At 39.2% G+C, this 19,363-nt stretch overlaps 1 protein-coding gene across 1 annotated transcript; it reads left to right on the plus strand.

Annotated features, from left to right (window-relative positions):
* Positions 1–600: 600 nt before the first annotated feature.
* Positions 601–19,323, plus strand: lifra (LIF receptor subunit alpha a). Its single transcript, XM_004547083.6, has 18 exons — positions 601–775; positions 8,512–8,731; positions 8,899–9,035; positions 9,348–9,501; positions 10,011–10,289; positions 10,443–10,572; positions 11,454–11,596; positions 11,730–11,878; positions 12,034–12,187; positions 12,438–12,502; positions 12,779–13,010; positions 13,247–13,432; positions 14,376–14,477; positions 14,634–14,780; positions 14,959–15,108; positions 15,286–15,379; positions 15,555–15,621; positions 15,767–19,323. The coding sequence occupies exons 2-18, from the start codon at positions 8,623–8,625 to the stop codon at positions 16,454–16,456; spliced, it is 2,988 nt and encodes a 995-aa protein (XP_004547140.2). The 5' UTR covers positions 601–775; positions 8,512–8,622; the 3' UTR covers positions 16,457–19,323.
* The last annotated feature ends 40 nt before the right edge of the window (positions 19,324–19,363 follow it).

Raw genomic sequence — 19,363 nt, forward strand, 5'->3', positions numbered from 1 at the left:
ATTTTGTTTTAGTACAACATTTAGCTTATTATTTCAAATGACTGAAATTTGTGGAAAAATAAAAGAAATGCTTAAAAAATGTACACTTTAAAAAGAAAAACTCAGTTTTTTGGGGGGTTATATTTCTTTTGTTTAGTCTGGTTTTATATGCTTTTTCTCTCTATTCTTCATTTTTTTTACTTAAAAAATATAAAACACCCAAAAGGGTTGGGCTTTTGATTTTGTATTAAAAAACAACAAAAACATTTTCATCAGTTTAAACAAAATGTTTAAAAAGTGTTATATGGATGTCTTTGGAACCACATGACACACGCACAAATTGAAAATAAATAAACAATAAATCAATTCAATTTGCTGTAAGTTGAAAAAACAGGGATTTCACATAACATCACATCTAAACATCGAAGCTGATTTGTTTTTTTGTTTTTTTTTGTTGTTTTTTTTTTTTGTTGTTTTTTGTACTATCATAGAGTAATTGTTTTCTCAGGTTTGTCCTGCGTGTCCTGAACGCGGCACGACAACGCCCTCTCCCTGTGTGAACTGCAGGTTACAAGAATCCTATTGGCTAGTCCAGACGTCTACTCGCGGTTCGCTGTATTCCAGTAATCCCAACCCACTCGGGAGTCACTGGGCACGGTCCAACAGCACGGCAGGGACAGGGGCTGGATCGAGAAGATATCGTGGCTCTTTAATTATTTATCACGTCATTAAGGAGCAGGATTAATTGAATATATATCCGAAACATCAACGAAAACCAGTTCTCGTCACATCAGAGGTAATTTCGCTGTTATTTGTGTTCGGACGTCCTGCTAGCGATAGTTCGTTTAGGGCAGCTACTCCAGCTAACAGTGTTTTCCAAATATCGGTGGCCTGTCTGCGTGTGTGTGGTGGGTGGCTTCTAAGTGACTTTACAATGACTGTCGGCTGACTTTATCCCCTGTTATTATCATTAAAACTATTGTTAAGAAGTCAAGGGAAATGAAAAACCGTTCATATTTAGTTACCGTGTAGTTTAATATAATTACAGTGTGTGCGTTTTTAAAGATGCGTTTGCTGTTGCGGTATTCCCCATGCTTCTCACTTGCTAATGCTAATGATGCAAACTGTCCGTCCTGTGATGGTGCAGTTGGGCTGGTCTGTTAAACTGAATCAGCCACAAATTCACATAATAGTTTAAAAACGAATAAATGGATGACGGTTACAGCTTTTGATTGTTTTGCTGTGTATTTGGGACCCACAAATTTGAACTGTGTATGGTGATAATGTATATTTTGTAATTATGGGATTATGGTTTACAGATTGAGAAGTCAGTTTCTTAATCAGGTAGTCAGTGTGTTGCAGTATGGATTGGGCATTTGCCGCCTCTATCTTGTGTCTCTTGGTATAAAACAGGTCCATGTTCATTTTTAAACTAAACTGTGAACAGATAAAAAAACATGCACAGACAGGTAAAGAGATCCCCTATCTGGGAACATACAGCATGTTCTTACAAAACCCTGGGTGGGTATTTTATCATACTCTATCATACCCTACCCAGTAGCTGCTTAATATTACAGGCAACAGTTCCTACCATTTGTAACACCTAAAAGCAGGGATACAGGCAGCGCACAGTTAAGGTGCCAGTGAATCAGCAGGCGATCCTTCTTAAGTGTTAAAGTATCTGCACATGACAAGTGAGGCAAATGATCCCTTGTTGCATTTTATTTATTTATATCTATTTGTTCAAACCTAACAGAAAGCTGTCACCCTGTTATTTTCAACGTCTTCATCTTTTCAGTAGTAGTAATAAGAGTTATCTTCTGTATCCTCTTCGTACATTACTTTTATTAAATTCTGATGGATTTAATAAAAATAGATACATTATTGCATCATGTAGTCTAGTAGTTTTATGACTCAACATGGGACATACAAGCAGCAGACACCATAACAATCTGGAAAAATATGTTTCACCTACCCCTAACTGGGAGGACAATAGGTCCCCTGTTGGTATGTTTGCTTTGCAAATGGTCACTTGGTTGTTTCCGCTAGAAGCTAACCTACTGCTAGTTTGCATAGTTCTCTTTTTGGCTTGCTTGATTTAAGCTGTAGACAGTGTGTGTTTATTTGGCTTAAGTCAGAAGCTAGGAAGCAAAAATGTAAAAACAAATTATATGAAGTGAGCTGTACTCACTTCCAGTTGTTTTTTTAGATTAGCATTTTCATCCATAAAGAACTACAGGGAATAGGGAAGGAAGGAAGGAAATGCCTTGTGGTTGACATCCAAAAGCTACACACACACACACACACACACACACATACACACATACACAGAGGACTCAATGTCTTCTTTCCACTGAGGTCAGAGCACCGACAGTTCACACGGACATTCATTTGGTAACTTTCCCCGTTTTCACTTATTCTCCAACAAGCATCCGGTCTTCCCCTCTTCCCATTTAAATGTCGAACATAAGTAGCTGAAGCTTTAGCTCGTGTTTCAAAATGTCACCTCAGCTACATAGAGCCACTCAGTGCTTACTTCTTTGGTCACAGTGGTCACTGTATGACAGAGTAATGGCAGCTTTGCTGAGCGTAGGCTGAGAACAGGCAGACAACTGTTTCCCTGGATTTGGCAAAGGAAAATCTTATCAAAGGTTTTGATTGCCTTTTGTTCAAATAGTATGCATCTGTATGTACATATGAGCAGACATAAAAATGATAAGCTCATGCAATATAGTCCGCTACCTGGGGCAAAATGCTTACTGACAAAACATTGCAGCATATAAAAGGTTTATCAAACAAAGTTACATCTATTTAGGTAGGTGTGGTATTTTTCTAAGCTTTTTGTAATGTTTTGCTTGAGTAGTTGCTTTTTAGCTTAAAGCAGTGGTGGTTTGGTGTAATTTTGGCTTTGGCTCTCATTCATTTTTATTTTCGTCCTGGTCTCAGTTCTAGTGGGAACAACGATCCCTTTATATGATCTTTAAACGTCAGGATGTCTTTTGGTACATTTACAGGAGACAGATTAATAACTGTTACTCTTACTGTGAAAAGCATTTCTCATGTTCTGTTGGTGTGGGGAAAATATTGTTGGAATCTGGAAACTTGTAACTATAATAGTCTTATTATTACTTTGTGTCATATGAAATAAAAACAAGGTTTAATTATTAACTCCCCTGGGCAAAGGACAAGTGCACTAGCCAAGACGCATACAAACAAACCCTTGGGAGAAAACAAGCACCTAACTTTGCGTCTGTCAGTAACTGTTTGTATTATTTGTGACTTGTGAACTCCCTGAAGCACTAGACATGGGAAATGGGTGTTTGAAGTACACTTGGATATTTTCCATGGCTTTCCCCTAAACGTGGCTTTACACAGCTGCACAGTGTGGTGGTGTGGATAGAGGCGCAGGCTCAAATACAATGGCTTGTGTTTCACTGATTGTTCATTTCTTTGGTCCCGCTGTATTAAAAAGCAATGACAGCTCTGCTGACTGCAGGCTGGAACAGACGCAAAGATTGCCTCCACATTTGGCTAAAGATAATACTATCAGTCACAGGGCCTCATTGCTCTTTCCAGTCTGTATTTGTAAGGTCATTTGTGCAAATGAACAAGGGCAGAAATCACACAACCACAAAGTATCTCCCATTGCCTGAGGCAGATTAAAGTGTAATTCATCATAATATTTATGTATATAGACAATAAGAATTTTGTAATATTTTGAGGTGTTTCTGTCCAAGCACAGGTAATTCTGTCTCTGTCTTCTTTTTCAGTTTAGTTTTCAGTTTTTGTTCAGTTTTATTTTGTCTCCTGGCCTTGCTTGTAGCATCAATAAGAATCACATAGCAATAACAGTTTATCTTCATACTTTTCTCAGTTCTTGTGTTTTAGTTTGACACTAGAGTTAAAAGAGTCAGTTATGGTGGCCCTGAAAGATCAAACACACTGCAACTTAGAAAAACACCAGCAAATAGAAAATTGCTGCAAAATACACAAAAAAAAAGAATGGAAATTAGCCCAAAACATACTAATTCTGCTGTGAGGGAGAAAATGATGCAAGTTAATTTGTGTTTTATTTGCATGGTTTGCTATGACTGTTAGCTTATCTCCCCAAAAACACTTCCTTTGTGTTTTGTGAGGCTTTTTATGAGCTTTTCTATGTTTTTTTTCTCTTTCTGTTGTGTTTTAATCAGTTCTGTTTTGCTTGCTTTTGCAGCACTTTTCTTTTTTTGTGTGTTTTGCTACGTTGCAGTGCTTTTGACCTATCAAGGCCACTACAGTTAGTAGTATCAGTTAGTAATCGCCAAGTTCTAATAGGTCTCTGTGGACAAACATTTGTCATTTACTATAATCACAGATCACTTACAATCTACAGCTCGTCAGACGCCGCATGTAAATTCCCAGATGGGCTCTCATGTATACATAGATGTACTGATTCTTGCCATGGACATGCCAGTAACTGTGTTTATGGCGCAGTCCCTAAAGTACCAGTAACTGGAGTACATCTCTCCTGTACTTTGGATTCTTAGAAATGTTAGCTTCATTTGACAGTCAGTCCTGCCTGTGGTGTTTTGCGTGGGAGTATACCTGGACAATCTTCATGGCTTTTCAGAGCCTCTTTACGCAGCTGCATATACAGCCGGGAGCAAACTGTGGTGTGGAAAGAGGTGGCAAGCTTGAAGTCACGGTGTTGTCTTTGAGGTGAGTCTGCGCTTTCCTAAAATAGGGTTACTGCAGGCATACATATGAGGTTTAGGCTTAGTTTTTAAGTAACAACATCCTTGTGGTTTTTGTTGTTTGTGGTCACATTCATCACTGCTCCAAAGACAAGAGCCAGAGCTCAGCAGAGAGGTATTGATTTGTGTGCTGATGTGCATTTTTAGCTATCAGTTTCTTGGATGAGATTTCCCAGAATGTACAGACACCCCCCCAATGCCCTCACTTCCCATCAGTGCAGCCTGTTTAAAAAGAGAAATTGCTGTTGTTTTTGTCTTGTACCCTGAGGCTCAAAGAATTGTGTTGGGGCTTGTAAAACATTTCAACGTGGTGTGAAAATTTGGAAAAATAATCCTCAAAGAAAGGAGAATGCCCTCTCACGTGGGAAACCACAAAACATGGAATAAAACTGTTGTTTTGGTGCAAGCACAAAAATGTGTAATAGACTGACTCCACTCAGCTGTATTTATATTGAACAGTTCCTCTGAATTTCATGTGAAGTGCACTTTAATGGCAGGAAAAAAACAGAAGATTTTTGAACTGCTATAGCCAGCTCTGCAGAAAGTCCCATTAAATAAATCACATTAATACTGCTGGGTTTAGTGTGCTTTTTGAATGCAGAAGAAGCAGCTGCTTAGAAAGGAAAATGCAGTTGCTATGCATGCAGAAAGAGCTAGATCGATGACCGCGAGGTTTATTTATTCACGTGTCATGTCTAAATCACAGCCAACAAACAAACATGAAGATATCTGTAACTACTTTAGGAGTCAAAAGAAAAAAACTGATCTTTAAATCCACTGACTGCTGGTCTACTGTGTAGATTGATGTTTCAGTTAATGACTGCCATAGCCTATAGCTTTAACAAAGAACTGTAGTGTTAAGAAACAAACACAAGGCTTTCAAGATTTGAAGCAGATTATAAATTTGTTCTAATTTATTCCCTCTGCCAGGATAAATAGAATCTTTTTCTTATCTTATGTTGAATCTGTCCTTGACACAAAAGAGTTATGAAATCCAGTAGCTCTCGTACTCTTGTGGTATTTGCAAAGTTTGCAGTGGGCCACGTCATGAATTAATGAAACAGCCATCTAAAAATATATCCGCATGATGCTGCACGGTCATACTCAATGTCACTATGGAGTACTGATAGGATCACTTATTTGGCAACGAGGCTTAAGGTTTTAGCAGGAATTGTTTGCTCATCTATTTGAAACATGTCACGTTATTGCTGCAAAGGGCTTGGTTGTTTTTCAGAGGCGTGTTTTTGTCAAGCTAAAGAGACGTTTGAGGCCTGCCCCAGCCTGTCTCGAGGGAAACCAGATGAACTGCAAATGTCAGTGATGGTTCAAAACACAAGAACTGAGATTTATATGCGTACACAACCACATGCAGGTTCATCGGGGTTAAGACTCGATTATTCCGTCCCTGTGCACTGCGACACATTTTGTGTTAAATTATCTAACTTTAGAAGAAAATCAGGCACCCAATGTACACCATACATGAGTCACGACTTAAAGTTTATGTTTGCAAGTATTTTTATGTATTTAATCATATTTTAAAGAGGGTGCAAAAAATATTTTTGTTCTCACATGTTGTGAAATGATAAATGCCTGTCTCATTCTTCTTAAGCTGCTTCTGCCAGACAAACTGGCAGTTTTATCTAGCAGAATGAATAAGCTGTTTGCTGTAGAGCTATCTAGAATACCAATTTATGTACTTGCATATTTGATAGCAATCTACAATAAGCTTTGGTCAGTGGGTGGAAAGATTCATGTCTGATTAGCTGAGAAAAAGAAAATCGTCACTCAAAGACAAATTTAGAAGCAGCAGAATGTGTCGTACTCTGCAGCGCAGGCCTGTGTCTGCTCTGAGCCTGGTAGAGTGCAATGGGGATGTGAACATCACTCTTGATGACAGCACCGCTGTCAATTTTTCAATAGGGACTAGGAACGCTTGCCAGATCTATTAACAAAGCTACTAAGTTGGCAACAGTCCTGTAAGTTACAGGGAGGTCAGGGGTCAAACTGAAATGTAATGTATTACACAATTTAACAAAAAAATAAAAAAGTAGAATTCAAAATCCCAAAAAGTTGCAGAGTATTTGAGTGCAGCTGTGGTTTACCATAACAGCTGTGAACGATTTGTGTGGTTTTAGAGGGCAGCCAAACAGACGGTGAGCAGGCCGAGGTGGTACAGATTTTTGACTGGCAGTACCTGTGGAAGGAGTTTTGTTGACATTAGAATTGAATACACTCTGACATTCCATTTAGTGAAAATAAATGGTTGGCTTGATATTTCCCTGAAAAAGATAGCTCTGCGTTGTTGTACAAGTTATCTTCAGCTCGATCTACACTGCTGCCAGCTGCCTTTACATGCAAGTGTGTCTACTCAGCTTACATTACTTTCAATTAACCCAAAGTCCTGGTAGGAATAGTTAAATGTGTTCATCTATCATAGACTATATATAAAAGTTGGACATAGGTTGGAGTCTGTCTGTTTGTATAGAGATGAATGGAAAAATGACCCGTTGGCTCATTTTATCCATGATCTCAGTAAATACCTCCCCAGTGGTTTTATAGTCTCAGCCCGTAGTTTAAAGTTTTATTTAATACAACCTAAAGATCATTTATTAAATTGTTAGAATAAAAAAGGGGATAAAGTAGGGCGTACTTTAGGGTGGACCTGCTTTCTGATTCATAACTCACTTTGTGTGAGCACACATTGGCCCACAGTGGCTAAGTCGTAATGCCCACAAAGCTCAGCTCAAAGCCTCAAGACAGGACTAACTGGTAATGTTGCCATAGCTACATCAATCTTTTATATTGCACAATGATTTTAGTCAGTGGCTTTAATCTGTAGGGTCAAGCAATGCAAGATTATATGTAGAGCACCTGTTAAATGCACAAAAAGTTCCAGCTGCATGGCATACATGTTCTTGTCTTGTCTGACCCACAGCTGTGGGGCTGTATGGTGCTGTGGATAACGTGTGCAAAAGATCCTCATTTCGAAACCGGGAGGAGACACAGAGTCAGCCTTGGGGCGTTCAAAGCTAGTGTACTGGTAGTGCCGGTTCCAAGCCTGGGTAAGTGGGAGGTTTGTGTCAGGAAGGGCGTCAGGCATAAAGTCTGTGCCAAATCAAACATGCAGATACGTCCGGCAGCCAAAAGAACCTGCAATGCTGGTGCCACAGTTGTCTTTGTATCTAGTTTGCCTGTATCTTTCTGATTGTTCATAAGTCCGGTTGATAGGAGCAGTGTTAAATCAAAACCCTCCAAAACGGCTTAGAAAAAATAAAAAACTAGGACCTTTAAGAGGAGGACAAGTACAGGATAATCCAAATACCAGGAACAGGAGGATTTTCATAACCAGTGTGTGTGATGTGTGTGCTTAAACAGCTGCCACGGCGAAGTTTTTGGGTTTTTTTTTTTTTTTTCTCCTTACGGTTGACTTTTCTTGGCAGTTGTACATCTGGCTTTGGCAAGAAGTAACATAAGAATGGCAGCTTGCAGTGAGGTATTGCAAAAATTGAAGTCAGTTCAACACATTGGTCCCCAGGGAACCCAGCAGTGTCAGAAACAAACCTAAAGAACATTTCTTAAAAACACTGCATGCCAGAATATTTTCATGGAAAAAACATTATGTTTACATGACTTCAACCCGGACAGCTTCACAGTGTCCCCAAGTAACTCTCGGTCATTAGCATTATTTTTTTTCACAGCCAGGCTGTTATTTTCTTTTTTTAATAATATCTATGTTTTAACATGATACATGATACATTTATCGTTGTTTTGAACTCTGTCCTTCTGGGTTTTTCCACAGGCCTTCCTCTGTATAGGTTTTGCCTCTCAGGATGTTTTAACACGGTAGTGTAGTGAAGAGGACCATCACTTCATCAGGATCTGTAAGCGGACGCTTGGCCAGTAGATAAAAATGGCTCACTTAAGTCTCACTCCCACCTCAAAGCTTATTAGCAGTGGCTTTGTCTGGCTCCTGTGGATTGTCCTGGGGTTTTCGACTTCACACACTCATGCAGATACTGGTAAGAACTGAAACACGTGAAGGAAACCTTAACTTTAATAAATCGGATATTCTGCTCTGCTGAACTCATCTAATGTTGAAGGTTTCTTTAATTCTAAGAAGCCATTTAGAGTTAAACTGTGTGTCCTATAATCACTAAACCCTAATGGGATTTTTTTCCCCCCCCAGGCCTTACAGTACCTCAGCGGGTGACGCTGTCTCCTAACTGGTACACACAGGAACTCTCCATATCCTGGTTGGGAGGAGGCGCGACGACCTTTGACCTCATCATTCTAAGAACTGAATTCAATGAAACTGTCTTCTATGTAAGAGCACTTCATTTTCTACGAACTTGTTTTGTCATGGAATTTTAAAGCAATTGTAGTAATTATGAGTGTAGGAAGATTTGCTGTACTGGTAACATTGTTTTGAAAATCATCTTTGGTATTGTATAGTATTTTTTTTTTTTTTCAAAAGGGAATCGTCATCTTGTGCTGCATATTTTCCTGTAGTGATTGCTTTGATTTTACGTGAACTTTAGGTTTTGTGTGCACTAAGTAGGTGATTTCTTCTCTATGACGGTCGCAATATTTCACCAGTTACTTGTTTGAACTGTGCATTCTGTGTATGTTCTGTAGGAGACAGTCTCTCCGACAGTGAATAAGGTGAGTGGTCTGCACCAGTGGACGTGGACTTCAGTTAACCCCCTGGAGTGTACCTCCCTGTCAGTCAAAATCCGCTCAAGAGATGGGCACACTACAAGTGAATGGAGTCAGACTGAGACACTTCAAGGTCAGTGGCACGGATGTATATTATAGACCATCAGTAATTAGTTAAAACCTAAGTAATATTAATAATAATAATAATAATACATTTTATTTAAATAGCGCCTTTCAAAGCACCCAAGGACACTGTACAACAGATAAAAACTGGAAATATACACAATGATAAAAATAGAAGATAAAAGTTAAAACATACAGAAATTTAAGAATAGGCAATTTTAAACAGATGAGTTTTGAGGGTGGACTTAAAAAGAGAGAATGAACTAATATTTCTGAGGTCCGGGGGTAGGGAATTCCAAAGTTGTGATCAGACGAGCAGAGGGAACAGAGAGAGAAAGAGAAGATGAAGATCTAAGTACCCAGTTAGTATCCTGTTGGCATGTTCTCATTAAGGCCTCATTCTTTTAAAATGTATACCTCCTAAAATATTTGCCTTGTGCATATCAGTGTCTTTTTACACCTTACTACTCTCTTAACTCAATTTTTTTTTATTCTTTCTCGATCTGTTTTCTATTTCAGGAAATGATCACCCCAATAGTGAGCAGAGAGTTAAGGTATTTCCCCAGGACAAAGTTTTACCTGTGGGGGCCAACATCACCTTCTGTTGCATTTTGGATGAAGGGCTGGTCTTAGATAAGCTAAAGTACGACGGGAACACCACGAGCGTGACACGACTGAGCAGGCGGACCTATTCCACTACAGTGTTTAATCTGGTGGCCTCTCGCCAGTCAGGGAGCAACATGCTTTGTTTGCCAGAAGACAAGGAAAAACTGTATGGAGCCGTTGTGTTTGTTGGATGTAAGATAAACACGTTTGAAATATGTTTAGATCTAATCTGGGTTAATGTTTTGGGCATGGCAGAAAAATACATTCATTTATATCTTTTAATATTTACGACTCTAAAAATGTGACTGAGATTTTTTTTTTTTTTTTTTTTGCCCACATCCCCAGATCCACCACTGCCCATTGATTTTAAATGTGAGACTCATGACTTAAGATCAGCTGTGTGCCAGTGGGGTAAAGGACGAGACACTCACTTGTATGGCAGTCAACGAGGAACTCGCTACTTTGTGAACAACAGGTACGCAGTCTCACTCACAAAAGGGAACAGTAGAACTGTACAATCACTCATTCACAGAAAACATCTGCAGGTTCTAGAATACATGGACATTACAGGGAACCTTTACCTGTATTTTTCAAACAATCCTACATCCGTCCAAACCTGTCCAAACCGCATGTTGGATGTTTCTTTTTTGCCACCTAAAGCTTTTTATCCAGTGTGAGCACAAAAATGATTTGTCCAGTAGGTCACAGAAGCAAAAGGGTCCAACTGCAGTGCCTTAAACCTCTCTCCTCAGGCAAGAATAACGTATATAAAATGTACACGTGTGCTGCTCATCAACTGGCATTACCTGCATGATTATAGGCAGAACTTTTTCAGTGAAGAGCTGCGATGATGCTCTCCACAGTACCGTGCCAGCAGTTTTCTTCCAGATAAAAATGCTATGAACCCAGGATGGAAAGAAAACAGAAGATTGTTTTACAAAATTAGATGTGAAAGCCCTTTCAGCTTTTATGTCCAAGACTTTGCTTTTAGCCATCATCGGGTCACACTTAGTTTGTATTTGAACAATGTGTTTATATTATTTATGACAGTTCCTCTGCCTTTCTCTAAAAATCCTTTTTTTTTTTTTGTATGGAAAAAAAAAACTACTGGGAGAGGAAGACGAGAAATATAAAACACTTAGGCAAAGAGACCACTTGCCCCTGTGAGTCCATGTGATAGCAGATTGGCACACTTCCAAGCCTTTTACAGGAATAGCTTGAACGCTGGCCAAAATGTTTTTCATTCTGTGCCTTTTCTATATGTTAGAAAGACAATTTGAAGTGATTACATTTTATTGTGAATTGCTATACTTACAGCAAATCTAATTTTTTGTGCCTTTTTTTTTTTTTTTTTAGGGACTGCAGTGAGGTCAACCAAGATGTGGGACAGAAAGAAGCAACCTGTACTTTAGACACATGGGAGGGTAACTGGACACTGGTAGCTAAGAATCTTCTCGGTCAGTACAGCCTCACGGACACTGCTGAACTCAGTCACAGAGGTAGGTGGCTCAACTTTAGCTTCTCTCCATCACTGCACATACTCTTCTGGTAAAACAGACATATAGAAATCAAAAATATATAAAAAATACTTTTTTCCTTTTCTGATGTTGTTGAATCTTTCTTCCTCCTCAGTGTGTCCAGTGGCGCCAGATCTGCTGAGCGTCGTTGCCGATGCCTGGAATGCCTCTTTGTCGTGGCATTGGAAGTACGACAGTTATTCTTCCTTGGCACTTGTCTGCCAGGTTGAGATCACTGCAACAGAGGACGAAAAACTAATAAAGGTGAGAAGTCTGCGCTTGTGTATGTTGTGCAATATGTCAGACATCATCACTTTGATTCTTCTAGGACTGCATCCTACCACATTGCCCTCAAGAAATGCGAGGTCATGTAGGATGTTCTCTCATTCGTGCTTATAAAATCGAATGTCTGTTTCCAGCGTGTTTTCTCTGGTGTGGGTCTGAGGTCTGTGTTTCTGTCGGACCTGTATCCTGATGAGCACTACAGTGTTAAAGTCCGCTGCGGTGCCCAGCAGAATTTCTGGAAGTGGGGAAACTGGAGCAAACTGTCTTCCTTCAAAACTAAAACCTATGGTAAATTATTTATTTGTGGTGTTGCTTATTTTGGCAGAATTAGGGATGCAAGTGTTTATTATTTCCTAATTTTATCAATCAGTAATTTTTTAGTGATTAATTGTTGGGTGTCTGCCTGAATTAATTCAACTTTAAGGAAATCTAGGAAGTAAATTTGTTGCTAAATACTGGATATTTGAAGTCCTCATTTCTATAGGACTAGAGTCTCTGAAATGTAACATAACGTTTGTATGTTTTTGACTTTTCTCAGTTCCCGATACCCCAGATGCTTGGATATGGTTGAACACAGATAACACCGGGAAGGTTATTTGGAAGGTAATGTGTCTTTTTTTTTTGTTTTTTTTTTTTCATCTTTGACTTGAGCTGTTTTAGATTTACATGGTCATTTTAGACAATTTGCTTTATGCATGTATAATTGGAAAAAGCACAGATTCATCATGTTGACTACAGCTATAATGCACAGACAAGTAACATGTGCATTTTCATTCGTTATCCTGTTTCTTTGACACAGGTCACTGTTTAACGTACCATGAAATGTACCCCAATAAGAAGAAAGCGATTTAATATAATTTCTTTCCTGATCTCCTTTAGCCTCTAACACGAAGACAGAGCCACGGTAAACTGACACAATATGAAGTTTTCCTTTGGAGTCCTGAAGAAAATCGAGCACTTGCGCCGGCTGTAACCTTGCCACCGAATAATTGGTCCATGCCAGTCAACCTCACAGAAATCGCTTTCTTCAGCAATAACGGCAGCGTCGTAGCAAAAGTAACTGCAAGGAATGATGCGGGATCTTCTCCACCTGCAAGAGTACATTTGACAAGTATGTGAAAGTGGAGGGAGAGTGTGTGTGTGAGATGTTTATCTTATATTTCAACAGCACACTTGACCTAATGTGACATTGCTGGCAGCTTCTAAGGAGAACTTTCTGGTGTTTTAGCGTCTGCTTTCACTCGTATAACATGCGTCGTTGTTGAAACCCTAAAGTAGCACTCTGTTGTGTAGAAACAGTGAATAGATGTGGCTTCTACATTGCTAAGCTTGTTTTCATCCTTCCAGGTGTGGAACCCCTTGCTGCGCCCAGGATAGTTTATACAGACCAAGGTTTTCCCCTGTTCTGGGAAAACAATGCCAATGCCACCTGTGGATATGTGGTAGAGTGGCTTGATGCCTTCTGCCCACAAGACTGCCCTGTAGAGTGGATTAAGTTGCCTGCTGGAACCACTAATGTTTCCATTGAGTCAGGTATGCAACAACTGTCAGCCTGTGAAAACGGAGCATTGATTTCAGTGGATTTTAGCACTGTGCTGTATGTGTTTTGATTGTTGGTACAAACTTTGTTGTCTTTCTGTTAGTATTATTCTTGACTGTGTATAGTAATTTCAGGTCTTTTCAGACACGGAATAGATAATATTGCTGTTTTCTAGTTTTCAGAGATGAGCCATTTTTATACTAACGTTCCTCATAGCTCCATTCAAAACAGCCAATAGCATTGATAGGAGGCAAAATTACTGACAGTATTACTACAGTGTTACTACAGTATTATGTGTTGTATTATTATGTGTTGGCAATTATTAAAATCTAACTGTATGTAATTGCTCACCTGATTGAAGTGAATTACACATCAAGTGTTTGCTTGCAATCAATCTTGTCTCTGTGTCTCTTGCAGGATAATTTGTTAAACTTACTGCTCTTGTGCTAGATACACAACTCTCAAACTTTGTTACTGATGGATTCGGGAAGCTGCAACTATGTGATGAATTGTTAACTTGCTAATCTGACCTGTCACTGGTACTGTGACTGAAAGCATGTATCTCGTGGCAAAGGTTTGTTTAGGCATTCTCCAAAACACTGATATGTTTTAATGAGCTGGGAAACTCAAGATGTTGGAGGGACACCCGTGCAGTTGCAGTCTTGTGACTGCAAGTAGTCACTCTTGTGCTAAAAATGTTTGCGTAAAATGTGCTTGGCTCGAGGTTTATGGAAAAGTGGTCAGAGCGTGCATTCTGATATGGAGAGGTCACATTCAGATTAACAGGAGAGAGTACGCGTCAGAAAGAGGTTTAAGATATTAAGATGATTTTCAGCTTACAACAACCTCAGTGACCTCAAATAACTCCACTGAAAGGGGCTGTCGAATTTTAAATTGTGTTGCATAACGCACAATAATCTGTTTCTCTGTCATCAGCTACGTTCCAGCCAGGTGTGAGATACAACTTGTCCTTGTACAGCTGCTCCTCAGATGCCAGGGAACTGTTGAAGCGCTGGCAGGGATACACGCAGGAGCTGGGTAGGGATACCGCTGCACACTGAAAGCTTATCTTTAAAAAACAAGCAAACAAGCAAATAAACAAAAAAAATGGCGCTGTGTGTTTTAATCGCGGACAACTTTTCTCCTTCTCGCCATGCTCCTCCAACCTTTTCCCACCTTTTGTGGTTTCCACAGTCCCTTCTGTTGCTTTGACTCTGTCAGCCAGTCAGCAGAACGCTGATATTCTTCTCACCTGGAAAGAGATTCCACTGGTGAACAGAAGAGGCTTCCTCCTGGGCTACAATATTTACAACAGCACTGGTTACCAGTTCAAACTACTAGGTATATTTATGATTCTCCTCCTGTTTAACCAATAAAACTGTTACAGTACGATACTTTAAAAGGACAAAGATCATGAATAATTATGATTTTGCAGTTCATCACAATGTGTGCATTTTGCTTCTGGTTAATACTTTTCTTCTTCTTTTCTCTCCTTACTCGTTCATTACCCTTTGAACAGAGAATGTGTCTGATCCAGAAACGATGAGCTACACAGCAAAGGATTTCGCAAAGGGTTTCATTAAGGGGACCTTCAAATTTACTGTCAAGGCCTACACTGCAGCAGGGGAGAACACAGGCACCACTGCCACTGTAACAATAGAGCCCTACAGTACGTAAATATCTAGTTTTATTTATTATGTCAGTCTGTCAGCATTATTAAAGATTCTCATGTATGATGCATGCATCTATGTGTGTATGTATATATGTATCGATAGCGTAATTTGTACTTAGATGTAGGTAAATTGGTAGTGTAGCATTTCTAATACTCTTTGTCCTATCCTGACAGCTGATTGGCTCATCTTGGAGATCTTGACTTCTTTGGGGCTTGTAACTTTATTGCTGGCCATCGTCACTTTCACTTGCTACAAGAAAAGGAAGTGGTAAGACTGTTGTGCTGCTATTTTTGCTAGTCTTTCTCTCTTGTTTGCATGTATGCAAGAGATGATTTTATAATTCAAGGCAGCAATGCAGAGCATCTTTTTTTTTTTTTTTTTTTTATTATTATTCAGGCACTTGATATTCTAAATGTTAAAATTAAAATTCTGCTCCTACCAGGGTAAAGAAGGCATTCTATCCAGATATTCCAGAGCCCAAGCTTCCCAGTGATTGGCCCAGGACACGGGTACAGTATTAGCTTAATCCAGTATGATCCTTAGAAACTTCCTTGTGCTTCCTTTGTGATTACAAAAGCTCATTCCCTGTTTTTTATGTGTTATTTTTTTATGCTGTCTTGTGAAACTATATTTAACTGACTCTGTCTCTTTCAGGGTCCATTGGACGTGAAGCCATCTCCCCACAGCATGGTGTGTGTTGTAGAAACACCTGAGTATGATTGTATTAAAGATATGCTTGTTGCCATTCCTGAGGAAGATGAGGATGATGCAGGGCAGGGAATAGGAGATGAGTCAGTTGACACAGATGAACCAACGTCATTACGCTACTATAACCAAATGGTAGATGAGCGTCCCATAAGGCCACGTTTCCCAGACTCGTCTGCTTCTTCTATATCGTCTATGAGTTCAGCTCACACCGATGTGACATACACAGGGATCCAGACCTCAGGGTCTTCTTTGGTCCTCCAGCTGGATCCACAGGGTTCTTCCGAGTGCCACCAACCCCAGCTTGATCGGTTGGTCAGCTATGGAGGAGGAGGCTATCGACCTCAGATGCAACCTAGAGCCCCAAGTGATGACATGGATCTGCCTTCACCCGAGTCTTTCCTAGAGCCACAGGCTGCCTGTTCTGGCGGCTACAAGCCCCAGGGCTCCTGGCAGTTGGACTCCCCCGTGGATGCTGCAGAAATGGGCAGCCTGGCACCTTCACTGGGATCCCCTACCTCTGTTGCTTCCACTCAATTCCTTCTCCCGGATGGAGAGGAGAATACAGGGGAGAAACGACAGCTGTCGTCTTCAGCAGCATCCTGGCTCACAAACCTGCTGTCATCAACAAAACCATGAGATCATCTCTCTCTCAGTACTAGTCGCCAGGTCAGGGGGTTTAATGTGAAACTATTTTCATCATTACTGTTACCAGTGTCATGTATCGCAAGGCTAAGCCACATAGTCTAGCTAAGTATCCCTTCTGATGTAGCACTACATGATTGTTGCATTTCGACAGCAGCAGTTAATAAGTCATTTTCTGACGTTTATGCCAAACACGTAGAAATGTGTCTTGTTATTTTCTCGTCCTTGGATTATGAATATAAATCTGTATATTTATAAATCAAAACATTTCTATCATGGCAGCAAAACTCCTCAAATGATTTGTTCATACCTCTCCTCTTTCTACCATACTATATATGCACCCTCTGGAGACCCGGTGTCTGATCTGTGACTTTGTGTGATGGGCATTTCCAAATGGCATTTCCTGTGTTTAGTGTGCTTACCTTTCTTTCTTCCTTTCTTTCTTTTGGTGATGTAAGCTTTACTCACTTCTCACTACAGAGAAAAACTGAATGCAGCACAGCTTCAAACTTTATAATGGCACCTGAAAATACTTTATAAGTACCTTTTAGGAAAGGAGCAGTTTTAATTGTTCATGTCTTCTGCTGTTCCACCATTGGTTTAATCTTACCTGCTTTGAGACAGCTACAGGACTGAAGCTCAAGTCCTCTCACATGTGATTTACAGTTCACAAATAACTGTTGAAACAGGGGGATATCAGTGGAACTATGCACTTATTGATGAGAATCATCTTTAGTTTACACAGATGTGGGTGTGGTGCTTTGTATTATGGTCTGGAAATATATGGGTGATAAACCCATCGGATATACACTGTTATAAGCTAAAAACATGAATACAAAGTGATGTATTATAATGAACAAACACACGAATATGTAATGTTTTCTTGCCTTCTGTTTTGCCTTCATTACTAGTAGAGTTTGTTTTTTGTTTTTTGTTTTTTTTGGGGGGGGGGGTTTGCCGCGAAACGGATTTCACGGTCAGGCTGATACTTGTATTATCCTCCGAGATGATGATTGATATTATACATTTTCAACTGATGCGAGTTAGTTGGGTGGGTAATCAACGTTTTCAAAATTCAACGCTTCCAATGCTTTGCACCATCAAATTTCACACATTGTTAACAGCAACATTTATGAGTAATAAGGCAATGTCTTACGCTAGTGTGATTCAGAATTGACTGAAAGTGCACTGTATTTCAGTATCTGGATCCCACCCACACTTTAGTTTAATGTACAGGAGATGTCATTTGTCATCAGTTTTAGTGAGTGCTATGGCTTCTCGGTGTGTCGGTGTGGATTGCGAAGATTTCTTTGGTTTCTTTAGAGAGTTCTGCACAAGAACTTAATATCATTTTGGTAGGCTGTGTTTATGTGTTTACTGTCTTTTGGTCTGCAGTACATTTAAACAAATGTTTTATAATAATATATATATATGCCGCCTTTTAAATTCTATGGTTAGATAAAGGGACCAAAGGAGAGAAATGATAGATAATGACTAGAAATGCTCATTGAATACAAATGAGTATAGAAAGCTTATAATTTGACACAATAAGCAAGATGTATTGTTTTCTTTTCTTCTTTTAGAGTCAGGCCAGGGCTTGCCCGCACGGCAGATGTGGTCTGTTGTTTCTCAGTGCCTCCAGCCAACAAGCTTTAAGCAAACCTACTGTGACGTGAATCATGACGTAAACGAACTTTAACTCTGTCTTCACAGACGAACTGATAACAGGCAGGCAGTCAGTCCTCTTTGACTACTGAGAAAATTGTATCCCCCCTTTCTTTCTCTCAGAAAACTGCTCTGAATTTTGATTTATGAGGCGACAGCTTGCATCAGTACTGAATAAGCCACTTTCAGTATAGGAGATCATAATCTTCCAAGATTATTTTAAAGAGGGGATGTAACTGAGTATTTAAACATGGCTGCATATTCTGTTCCTTCGAAGCTTGCTTTTTTTTTTTTTTTTTTTAAACAAGCAGTGCTTCGAAGGTTATAAGTTACAGTGTGTTACAGGATTTATGTTGATTTTGATCAACAGACTGGCACCTTTTTATTGTCCTGGAAATCTTATTATTAATGCAACAAACTGTACATAAGTGTGATTTTCTGTTTTCCCCTTACTTTCTTGCAATACAAAATCTCCTGATGTTTTATATAAAATGGCATTATATTCCCTCTACTATTTAGTTAATGAGAGGAAAATTCAGAGTCAGATTTGAAATATATATTTGTTGTATATAAAGTGAATAAGAATTGTGATCCTGTTTTTTTTTTTTTTTTTTTTTTTTTTTTTTTAGCTTACTCCGCTTTGCATTGCTATCTTTCCATAGGAGATTCGCTTTGCCAGACAAAGTGTATGTAAGGCTAGAGATCGCTTCATTGCAGCTGCAGACGAGCAATTTTTCTTTAAAGTTTCCGCTGTTTTCTGAGGTTCATCTTCATTTTTAATGAGTGTTTACACTGTAGAATTTTTGAATATGTGCTTTGTATACCAGTGTAAACTTGCTGCTTTACACATCTTCCTCGTTGGCCTCGGATGTCTTTGTGAAATTGATGCATGCTATCTAAAATATCACAACAAAACAGTGGCTTGTAAACTTCTCGTTTATGTTGCCATATGGCTTGGAAACTAACACTTAGTGTTCTGCATGACAACAGGATTGAAAGTATTGTGCATTTAAAAAAAAAAGTACCTTATTTCAGGAAATTGTTCTTAAATTCGTGATATCTAGCAGATTATTTTATCCGTTCATTTTATTGAATGAAAACACTACATTTTGTCCGAGTGGAAAAAATAAATGTTAACACTACTAACACAAAATGGTATACTATTTGTTTCAATGCAATAAAATGACTTGTCTGGCTGTTAGTTTGTCGGCGTGGTTCTTTTTTTCCATATTTTTT

This window comes from Maylandia zebra, linkage group LG12, assembly GCF_041146795.1.
Source record: "Maylandia zebra isolate NMK-2024a linkage group LG12, Mzebra_GT3a, whole genome shotgun sequence".
NCBI classification, from domain to species: domain Eukaryota; kingdom Metazoa; phylum Chordata; class Actinopteri; order Cichliformes; family Cichlidae; genus Maylandia; species Maylandia zebra.